Genomic DNA, 11,988 nt, shown 5'->3' with positions numbered 1-11,988 from the left:
TTGTAGTGGTAAATTAATTTTGTGCCTAACAATTGGGAGAAACAATAGGCTTAAGTAACACACTAGGTGAGTGTGAGATCATGATGTGAGATCCTAACAGAAAAAAGGGAAAAAATGAAAAAATTTTTATCTTCTTCTTTTTCTTCTATCCAACCTCTTTTTTTTACAGTATTTTTTGGTACCCAATTTAATTTTTGGTTGATTTGTGATTGTGTGTTAGATCTAGGGTTTGGTTTGACTTTGATTAGGTTCTGATGTGGTTTGTGTTGCGGTTTTGATTATGTTTGTTGGAATAGAAAAAAAAGATTGATGAAAGGGAAGAAGTGTGTGGAAGAAGAGTGGGGAAGAAAATGAGAAGGGGAGGGGAAAAAAAAAAGAATACTCCCTTTGTTTCATTTTAATTGTCCCTTTTAGAATTTGTTTTGTTTCAAATTATTTGTCACTTTGTAAAGTTGAGGAAACATTAATTACGTTTTTACCAATTTTACCCTTATTTTATACTCAATAGATGTACACATGATCTAGTAGTCAACCACTGTATTTTTTCTAGGTTCAATGAGTTCAAGGTAGTGTTTAATATTCTTTTCCTTTCTAAAATTAATTAATGACAATAGTCCACATATACACTATAAATTCAATTTCCAGAAAAAAACTTACATATCTCCAATAAAAAAAAAAAAAAAAATGGACAAAGGTGAATAGTCCATGTATTTGGATTCTAAACCTTTACTTGATCCTACAATGATGTTTATAGAAAAGAAAAAAGTTGCACAAGGTTTCGACTTGAATGTATCTGCAAATCGTGAGTTTGATTTGAACAAGTTTCCTAATGAAGGAGAAGAAGCTTCTAAGGAAAAGGAATTTAATCAAGTGGTTAGACTTATGTTAAAAGTTTATATTCCTAATTTTATTAAGAGTATCATCTCTGTTCATATGATTGGAGTACAAGAATAGATGTCATTTATTTTTAATATTTTAAGCCTTTCAGTTTGGCTTATAGAAAATTCTACAATTCGTATGTAAAAGATACTCTTCATCTGTAAAACATGCACCGCATCATCATAGGCATAATACTGAAAAAGAAAAACAAATTAAGTAGAGTAAATCTATAGAATTTTAAATGACAAGCAAAAGTACAAATAAGTGGCTACTTAAATAGGCCGGCCACCATGGTAAGCTAAAAACAAATTTAACTTGAATAATTGAGAACTTCTTGTACCAATATAGGATCACATCTCATCTAACTAGGAAGTTGGCCTTCACTTTCCATTTCCAACATTGCTTTCTTAACATGTGGAATTTTATATTTACGGGAACCTTTTGCTCTCATGATTTCTGTCAAGCACATTTGCAATGTTAAAAATATATAGTTAGACATCACTATAGAAAAAGCTTCAAATGAATTCACAACAGCATTAACAAGCTCGTCAACGGTTTTAGGTGACTCTTTATACTGTAAGGATTGAATAGCACTAAAGAATCTGAGATCTAAAACATTCAAATCTGGAGAATTTGCAGGTTGACACATTAAACGAATATCAAATCCATCTTCTGTAGCTAATCGACAAAATTCATCGTTGTTATGATTAATGTGTGTTCTTGTATTGTCTTGTTGAATAAATTTTGGATATTTGAAGTCTTCTCTTGGCCAGTTTGCCTTGATGGCAGGTAGGACTTTTTCAAGTAAGAATGATCTTATAACTTCTCTTTTGACTGAAGTTATTGGTTTTGTTTCTAATGTTCCTGCAACTCTATTAACACTTGTCCTTTTAGTTGGCTCTTGTGTGACAAAAGGAAACACGCCAATTTTTCCAGAGAAAAGTTCATTTCCTTGTGCATCAAACCTTGGATGAGCTAAAGCAACTAAAAACATAACTTTTCCGATAAAAATTTTGCTTTTACATGTGCGTAATGGATCTTCTTCATCTGGTAGCAAGTAGTAATTCTTAGATTTTTTTGGTCATGTAGAACCACTTCTCATCAATATGAACAATGTTATACATCCCCTTAAAAATTGGATCATGCGGTATGCTACTTTCATCAAGCATTGATATGCAAAATTGAAATCGAGATCTTTTATTTTCTTCCTTCAAAATAGGCTTTATAGCATTTGAGTGTCGTCGTATAGCTCCTGACTTCAAACGCCTAAATAATGTGGTCTTGTTCATGTTTATGGAACAAGCTAGAGAGTCGAGTAGTCCATTGACGTAGAGGGATCTTAAGAAATTGAGTTAAGTCAATCTGAATTCTCTTACGACCACAATTTCCTGTCCTTTTATGAGACACATCAACATGCATACCACTGTTTTTTACTTGTCTCCAAATACGATGAACAGTACGCACATAAATCGAAAATACTGATGCCGCCATTGTTGACACCCCTATTTTCAACATGTCTCTATCATTGGACAAAATTTTCAATTTTCTTCTGTCACTTTGTGCTTGTGACGGTTGCACATTACATTTCCATCACTTATATTTTCTCCTATTTGAAAAAAAGTAAAAAAAAAAAAAAAAAAAAAAGAAAGCATATTCTTTATTGGCAGGAAACAAAATTAACAAACAATAAGTTTATCATGGTGGACTTTTCCATAATATTGCATTTGAACTTGCATGTGACGTGCACATTCATGGAAAGAAATAAAATAAGAATGTAACTATATAAGAAATGAAATAAAAATATTCATATCATAAACTAAATAAAATTACAAAAATATAAGAAGAAAATTTGGTACCGGTATTAAAGTGTGTATCATCTTCTACATATGGCTCATTGTTTAAGTCCAAAAATAAATGGCTTGATGAAGATGTTTCAATTGTTGATTTGGATTTTGGACTGAGATTAAGGCTGAGAACAACATTTGCAGCATCAACATTAAGATCTGGCAAATGAATTTGTGACTATTCTTGTAAATCTCCATTATCAACATCAGTATGTGTAAAATCCACATTTAAATCTGTTTCAAGTAAAGGTATTTGGTGGCTTTTCCTTGTAGCCATGTCAATTATATTATTTTAACATTCAACAATTATTACTTCTTTTATAGAACAACTTTTGGTGGGAAATCACAAATATTTGTAATTTTCAGATTGAAATTTTTGGTGGAAAAAGAATCGAAAATTGAAAAAAAAATGAAAAGTATTCCAAGATACGGAGGGAGGGATATAGAGAGAGCGTATTAAGGTATTAATGGAGGGAGAGAATGTTTTTGACTTTTGAGTAATTTAATAAAAGGGAAATTTAGTCATATGTACTAATTTTTTCCTAAAATTGATAAATTTCTTAATCTGTGTGCATTAGCTAAAAAGGACAATTAAAATAAAACGGAGAGAGTAAAAGCTAAAAAAAAAAAAAAATATATTTTATATTCAATCAGGCAAAATTTTGAAAAGACGATTTTAACCTTCACACTCTAACAGAGTTCAGATAGCGTCACAATTTTGGTACTCGTTTGACGTATTTATGAAACTATGGGGGGTACTTGATGAAAATCTGTATAATTCCTGCAAAGAAAACTTTTTGAAATTGTGGGGGGGAAATGATTTTCTCTCTTAAAAAATTGTATATTAGTTAAAATATTTTAATTTATAATAGTAGAGTATAGTTTCTGGAGGTGATTTTGTTGGCTGATTTTGAACATGTATTGGTATTTAGGCATCATTTTATGCAAAAGTTGTAGGCTTGTAGCAATTGTTATGACAGTTGAGAATTACAATTGATAAAATAAGAGTAAAACAAGATTGGTCAAAATTGATTAGGCTAAAGGTTAGTTTGGGATTGTTGTAGCTTTAAGTTTATTTGGTTTTTCTCCAACTTTGGAATTAATTTTATCGTGTTTGGTAAATGTTACTTTTATAATTGTTGTGATCTTCCAAATATGTGACTCTGTTCGGTATTTTAGATTTTGAAATTGATGTTGTATATGTCTAACTAAAAATGACATTTTATTTCTTAAATATTTTTATAATTCAAAATTTGTATTTTATAAGCATTTAATAAATATTAAAATAATTTAAACTATTAAAACTAATAATGTAGAAAATTGAAAAAAATAGTTGACTGGTCGGCACTGGTCAACAGTAGTCAATTGTCAATCAACCACCGTTGATCGGGGGTCAAAGTTGGTCAAAGGTGGCAAAGAAAGATTTGGTCAACTTCTACGACCAAAAGCGACATAGGAATCTAGTGATTTAATCAGATTTCAATAGATCAGAAGTTTCCGATTCTTATAGGAACGAATGTGGCACCAACGAGCCACTGTTCATCACTGTTGACCGATGGTTGACCACCCTTGATGATGGCAGCAACTAGTCCTATTTCAATTTTTTTAAATTTACAAATAAACTATGAAATTATTTATGTAATAAAACAAATATTTTTAGTTAATTTTGTAATTTTAAATATTATACATGGGTATATTTGTCATTTTACACTATAAAATTAACTTTAGAAATAATCTGATTTTTAAAAGATACTTCATACTTCTACTAGTTTTTGGAATCCTTTTATAAATCTGATTATAAACTTTAGACAGTATTAAAAGTTATTTATCAAACACCTTTTTGTTGTAGTTTAAAACTTAATTGATTATTTATTAAGTTAAAATAATCCCAAATACACTATTAAGATTTTGGTAGAATAATATTCTAAAGCTTTTTTTTTTATGTTGGAAATGTTTTATGTCGTCCTACATGCAATTGTCCGGGTCAATTAATAAACCCACTATGCCCCAAATTAACAATTAAACCACGATTCTTTTAACATTTTTTTTTTTATAATGAATAAGTATAACATTGGATTGCAAAATCTCCTATTGCCATAAATTGAAGCTAGACAATATACATGATTTATTAAGGAAGTAAAGATATTAAATTCATGTATTCAAATTCCCAAACTATTAAACTCCTAACATTAAAATTTTAATAGTTTTAGAACAATAATATTTCAATATTGTTGTGGTATTATTAATTTTAATGTACGAGCAATGTATGTGTGGAATGAAATTTTTCTACGATGAATTATTTCAAAAGCAACTTTACAAATAAAGTAATATATTGTCCTCAAATACATATTCAAAAGGGAAGCTATATTTTTGCTAGAAATTGAGTAGTGATTTTCAAATAGTATATGGATGTTACTCCAACTATGCGTTGATCAATATAGTTCTATAATAATGGAGTGATATTAGACCCACCCTTAGGCAGTTCAAGTGGTAAGATGAGTCTTGATATATGTTGTTAAGGCACACGGTCTCAAGTTTAAATTCTCTTGATCTTAAGATTTAAGCAAGTGATCATAGCTCGGATATTCTTTTTTTCAAAAAAAAAAAAAAAAAGAAAGAAGTGATATTAGATCTTATCAAACATGAAAGAACAATGGAATATAGATTTGTTATGGTTATGTGACAAATTTTTCTACTATGTATGGTAATTAACAATTAAAATATACTAAGAAAGATTGTACAACCCACTCAAGAACATACCACATACAACGCACAAATACTAATTAATATAGAGACGAGATAAGCCAAAAATCTAACCCCAAGAATACTGGGTACGTTTATATATACAAGAGTTCTCTCAAGCACTCTTCTATCCTATTATGATGAAGAAACTCTATTCACTCCTAAAAGCTAATTCCTATTGTCACGGGCTAAGAGTTTCACACCCAAAAGGCTAACCTGTTAGGTGGAGGGACTCCTCCCATTTATAAGCCCAAGACCTCCCTAATACGCTTTCAATGTGGGATTTGTTACATTCTCTCCCACCCAATCCTGTGACGCCCTCGTCACAGGTGAGGCCCCCTGCCTGCCCATCCACCTCACTCTCGTGTGGACCCACAATCACACGTGGACACCCCTGCGTGGACGTTTGGTGGGACATCGAAAGACGGATTGGGTCTGCTCCGATAACACTTGTCACGGGCTAGGAGTTTCACACCCAAAAGGCTAACCTGTTAGGTGGAGGGACTCCTCCCATTTATAAGCCCAAGACCTCCCCAATACGCTTTCAATGTGGGATTTGTTATACTATGCATGATTAGATTCCTTTATATTTGTGCGCTCACAAAGTCACCTCTAAGACCTTGCCTCTTTACTTCCATGCGTGCCTCTTGAAGCTAAGCTCTCTATTACAATTCGCACACATTCTACATCTTGAGAATACAATTCATCCACGTTTGACATCTACAACACCACTTTATCGAGTAAATAGCTTTCCTATTCCATGTAGAAGTCACTTTCTTCTTTTTATTGTATTCTTATTCCAAAACAACTCGATAAGGAAATACAATCTTAAACATAACAGGAAATATACCATAGAAAATAATTCCACTAAAATTATAAGGCCTTGGGTTTAAGGGTTTGTGGAGAACATCAATTCCTAACAATTACTGGCGTGAATTATCCGTTGTTAATTAGAAATTAAGCTTATTTCAGTGGCACCAAATAAATGATTCATCCGACTCAAATCACATCAATGCTGCATTTGCCTTTTTTCAGAGGCAAAACATGGCAACATTCCTATTGACGTAGTCTTTGATGTTACATTTGCTTTTTGAGGTTAAGGTTATTGTAAGCTTTCGTGTCCAATGCACAACAACATGTCTAGTTTGATATATTTGAGTCATTCATACCTCTATCTGAAAACTTTCATCAAACTACATCTTTTTAACAAGTTATTATCTACAAAACTTATAAGATGTAGGCATATTTTCGTAAGTTTATAATAAGGATTATATAGTGCACTATAAATAAGACACTGAAAGTTCTCAATTGGAGATGATCAAACCTTTTATTTTATATGTTTGTTACTCACTCTAAACCCTTCCAAACATACAGTTTTTATACCACTGGAGGTAATTTATAAGAATACTAATTAGCAAACTACACTGTTAGTTTGCAAATGACTTGTTCCTTAAAATTGAAATCCATTTGCAATATTGAAGTGGAGCTCGCTGTATGATACTCTTATACAGAATAACGTAACTATAAATATATGCGGTAATAGTGATATATACTCTTTGTGATTCTTTGCTAGCAGTGCAGAAAGGCCTCCTAGCTAGTACAGATGACTTTACCATAACAGGTAAGGTAAATTTGATTCCTATAGCTAAGCATTCTTGAGGAAGAAGCCAAACTCAGCTAATTAGCTAGAAGAATATTTATGAGCCTTGCTTTTCGATGGGATTGTTTCATGAGTGGCTGGCCACATGATTTAGAAAAAGAAAAAAGAAAAAGAAAAAGAAAAAAGGGTTGGTAGCTCTTTTCATCCTTATATTCATGGATCTAGTTTTAGAAAGTCTAAAAGGTAATTTCTGCGCACAAAGAATAGAACCTAAATGGAGATGTGACTAAACGAGAAAAATTAAAAACACTTAACTTTATAAAAAAAAAAAAAAAATTCAGGTGAAAAGGGTTCCCAAGTGTTCGATCTCCAATTCATGTCATTGTTTTAGTTATTGCTTTATAGCTGGACTTGATTGAATTTTCCCTTTTCCTTTCCCTCTAGAGAATATAGTAAAATTGTAGGTAGAGGGCGAGTCTGTGTTGATACTTCATTGAGATAGGAATTTACAGGTACTAGTAGTAAGGTTGATATAAAAAAATGAAGTAGGAACACAAAATTAAAAGGTTTTAGGTAGTAATGTTAGAAGTAGGTTAAAAGGCTATAAGCATCCATAAAACGAATCCAACAATAAAACTACCAACTTTGAAAGGAAAACGACTTCATCTAATATTATAAATAATTCAAGGTGTTGGAGATATTATCAGTTATTATCATTTCTAGTAGCTCAGCAGCTCAACACACACTTCAACTCAGCACACTTTAGTCGCACACTTCAGTCAGCTTAATACACTTCAGCAGAGTAGTTTTAAGTTGGTTACTGATAATCTGAGGATTATACTGTTTTATTTAGGCTTTTTGGCAGGATTTCGGATATTTCTTAGTTCGTTTGTGCCTGAATTGCTACTTAACTCCACATATTTTATGTTTCAGGCCAAAATGTGTACTTTGAGCAAATAATGAGCGGATTGGAGTTCTGGACCCGGAAGCAAGCGAATCTCAGAAATCGAGGAAGTTCTGAAGCGGATTTGAAGCACTATGAAGCTCGTTCTCATGGGAAAGCATTGAAGATTCAAGCAAAGAAGCAAGTGGAGGGCAATTTCATAAAATTTAGAATTGTTTAGGAAGGTTTGCCGCGGCGAAGTCTGCGAATTCCAGTTTTCTTCAAAACGTATAGTTTTATTTTAGGAAAGCTTTTAGGTTTTTCGGCCGACTATATAAGAAAAACTTTGCCATTTTGAGAGGGGTCGTCGAGGTTTGTTTGGTTGAGAGTGGCTTTGACATTTTTTGGGAGAAAAGGAGAGAAGACTTGAGATTTAATCTTGTGGATTCTTCAATTAGGGGAGATCTTTTCTCTTATCTCTTTGCTTCAATATGTTGACTGTTGTGTTTACTGTTTTTCTTGCTATTTGTGTTAATTTCGTTATGAACTAACTCACTTTGGGTTAGGGTTTTGATGTAATTCGGATTTCTATGGTTAATCAATAGATTATTGTTGCTTTTACATTCTATTGCATGGATTGTGTGATTATTCTGATTTTTATTGATTTTATTTGTTGAACATGATGAGATTGAGAAATGAATCATGTTGGGCTTCTTGGGTAATAACCATTGTTGTATTGAACGCTAGAGATAGGTTTGAGAATCAATGAAATCAATCTAGGATTCCATTAGCTTAATGAACTTGGATCTATTAATCTTCATTTTGTTGGGTGCGGAAGCTTAATAGGGAAAAGTAGGAATTCATAGCCTAAGAAGGTATGTTTTACAACTTAGGGAATTCGATTTACAATCCGTGCATGTGAGTGTAGAAGTAGCATAATTCATAGAATTAATCCATAGAGTCCTAATGAAGTCAAAACCCTACCCATTTGCTTAAATTGATATTACTATTACTTTAATCTTGCTTTCATTAATTAGCTTTTTAATACTTAGTAAATTTTGCTTTCAGTTTAAGTTTAAGTTTCTCCCATAAATCCAACACTTTACGATTTCTCCAACTTGATAACAATTAGGAAAATCAGTGCTTAACAACCAATCCTCGTGGGAATGATACTTTTCTTATCACTTTATTACTTTTTGCAACTAGTGCACTTGCTATATTGCATGTTGTAGTTACAATGCATCAAGTTTTTGGCGTCGTTGCTAGGGATTGATTTTTGTGTTAACATTGAATTTTTCTTGTGTAGCTAGATTGGAGTTTTATTTTTGTTTTAATTGTTTATTGGTTAATTTTTGTTGTTCTTTTCTGTTAGCGTGTGATCTCATTTTTTTTTTCTCTCTTTCTGTGTAGTTTATGCGAAGAGCTAGACGTCAGCTAGTGGTTCCTGTTGATCCAGAGATTGAAAGAACCACAAGAAGACTTAACAGAGAGAGAAGAGAACTAGAGGCCATAGTTATTGAGATGGCAAAAAATATAACATTGAGGGAATTCTCAGTTCCCACGGTTGATGGCAGTGGGTCAAGTATAACTAGACAAGCAGTACAAGCCAACACTTTCGAAATAAAGCCGGTAATCATCCAAAGGATCCAGCAGTCGGTACAGTTTAAGGGAGATTTGAAGGAAGATCCAAATCTGCACATTGCAAACATTTTAGAGATATGAGAAACCTTCAAGTCGAATGGAGTGTCAGATGACGCCATCAGATTGAGATTGTTCCCTTTTTCATTAAGGGATAAAGCAAAGGGATGGTTAATGGCACTACCACCAGGAAAGATCACAACATGGAATGAATTAGCACAGAAGTTCCTGACCAAATTCTTTCCTCCAGCCAAATCTGCGAAGATGAGAAATGATATCACATCGTTTCTCTAGGAAGAGTCTGAATTATTATATGAGGCTTGGGAAAGATACAAGGAACTACTGAGGAGGTGTCCACACCATGGTTTGCCAGTTTGGATGCAAGTCCAAAAGTTTTATAATGGATTGATGGTTAATGTGCAAACGATGGTGGATGCAGCATCGGGAAGAGCATTGCAAAATAAGATACCTAAAGAAGCTCATGAGTTGCTTGAAGTTCTGGCAAACAACAATTATCAAAGACCAAATGAGAGGATACAATCGAAGAAATCTATGGGTCTTCATGAAGTTGATGCATACACGGCCATTTCAGCCTAACTTACAGCACTTCAGAAGCAGTTGGGAAATATGCAGGTAAATTCTATTCAAGCACCTCAACTAACTTGTGATCTTTGTGCAGGTAATTATGTGAGCAGTGAATGTCAAGTGGGGAACACGTTTACTTCAACTTTATCATCATCAGAACAGGTTAACTACTTGGCAGGAAATCAGAGGCAACAAAACAATCCGTACTCCAACATGTATAATCTTGGTTGGAGGAATCATCCGAACTTGTCTTGGGGCAATCAGAATCAATAGAATCAGCAGAACAACCAATGGAACCAAAAAGCGATGCTGAACAATCAACCAGGGGATCAAAGAGTGACAAAACTAGAGGATATGTTCGGAAAATTTATGCAAGAGACCACATGTTTCATGAATGAGACGAGGGCGAATTTTAGAAAACAAGGTGCGTCCATGCGGAACTTGGAGGTACAGATGGGTCAATTGACCGATAAGCTAAATGAGAGACCACAAGGTTCCCTACCAAGCAACACAATGCCAAACCCACGTGAGCAAGCAAATGCAATAACACCACAGAGTGGGACAGTCTTGGAAGAGGTGGAACAATCAGGGAAAGAAGGAAGCCCACCAAAAGAAAAGGAAGACTCTGATGAAGAAGTTGACAAAGAGATCATAGCTGAAGAGAAACCAACCAATTTTAGGGAAGATGAACAAAAGCGGGAAGAGAGGCAAAGGCAAAAGAAAGAGAAATTTCCATTTCCCAAGATACCACCAGAGTTGACACATCACACCCCTCATGTGCCTTTTCCTTAGAGACTCAGGAAGAAAATCAGGATAAGCAGTTTACCAAATTCATTGAAATATTTAAAAATTTGTATATTAACATTCCTTTTGTAGATGCATTGCAATAGATGCCGAGCTACGCAAAATTTCTCAAGGAGATTTTAACAAATAAAAGGAAGTTAGAAGATGAGGAAACCGTGATGCTTATAGAGGAGTGCAATGCCATTTTACAGAAGAAGCTGCCCCCGAAACTCAAAGATCCAGGGAGTTTTACTATTCCTTGTGTTATAGGAGACATTACTTTTGATAGAGTTTTATGTGATTTAGGTGCAAGCATAAATCTAATGTCCTTTTTTGTTTTCAGGAGATTAGGGATTGGTGAAGTGAAGCCAACGACCATATCTTTGTAGCTTGTAGATAGATCCATCAAGCATCCGAGGGGCATAGTTGAAGATGTTTTGGTGAAGGTGGACAAAGTTATTTTTCCTGCGGACTTTATTGTGTTGACATGGAACAGGAAAAGGAAATGCCTCTCATATTGGGGCGACCATTTCTGGCCATTAGAAAAGCCCTCATTGATGTGCAAGAAGGAAAGTTGTTATTAAGGGTACAAGATGAAATAGTAACGTTCAACATTTTTGAGGCAATGAAATTTCTATTAGAGTCAGATTCGTGTTTTAGTGTAGTGGATAAACTAGTGGCAGAGGCTATCGAAGAGAACACCTCTCAACTACCTCTAGAAGGTTGTATTGCCTAATAAAAAACAATAGAGGTAGATGAGCAGGCGAAGAATGAGTGTACTAAATTTTTGGAAACACTTGAGTCGATAAATGCAAGCCAAGATCCAGAATTTGAAGAGTTTGATATTGAGAAAGAGAAGGAAAAGGCAAGAAAGGAAGAACCTCCAAAACTTGAACTGAAGCCTTTACCTTCTCACCTCAAATATGTGTATCTAGGTGAAGCAGAAACCTTCCCAGTGATCATCAATTCGAGGCTGAGTAAATTGGAAGAAGAACAGTTGATTTAGGTGTTAAGGGAGCATAGATCAGCAATTG

At 33.8% G+C, this 11,988-nt stretch overlaps 1 protein-coding gene and 1 non-coding gene across 2 annotated transcripts; both read right to left on the bottom strand.

Moving 5' to 3' along the window:
* Positions 1–1,240: 1,240 nt before the first annotated feature.
* On the bottom strand, positions 1,241–1,873 carry LOC116135046. The gene has a single exon (XM_031420752.1). The coding sequence runs from the start codon at positions 1,871–1,873 to the stop codon at positions 1,241–1,243; it is 633 nt and encodes a 210-aa protein (XP_031276612.1).
* Positions 1,874–9,847: 7,974 nt separating this feature from the next.
* On the bottom strand, positions 9,848–9,954 carry LOC116135082. Its single transcript, XR_004128835.1, has one exon. It is a non-coding gene; the product is annotated as a small nucleolar RNA R71 (small nucleolar RNA).
* Between the last annotated feature and the right edge of the window lie 2,034 nt (positions 9,955–11,988).

The sequence above is a fragment of the Pistacia vera genome, unplaced genomic scaffold (assembly GCF_008641045.1).
Source record: "Pistacia vera cultivar Batoury unplaced genomic scaffold, PisVer_v2 Contig293, whole genome shotgun sequence".
NCBI classification, from domain to species: Eukaryota; Viridiplantae; Streptophyta; class Magnoliopsida; order Sapindales; family Anacardiaceae; genus Pistacia; species Pistacia vera.
The sequence above is the reverse complement of the archived record's forward strand: the minus strand, read 5'-3'. Positions and strand labels throughout refer to the sequence as shown.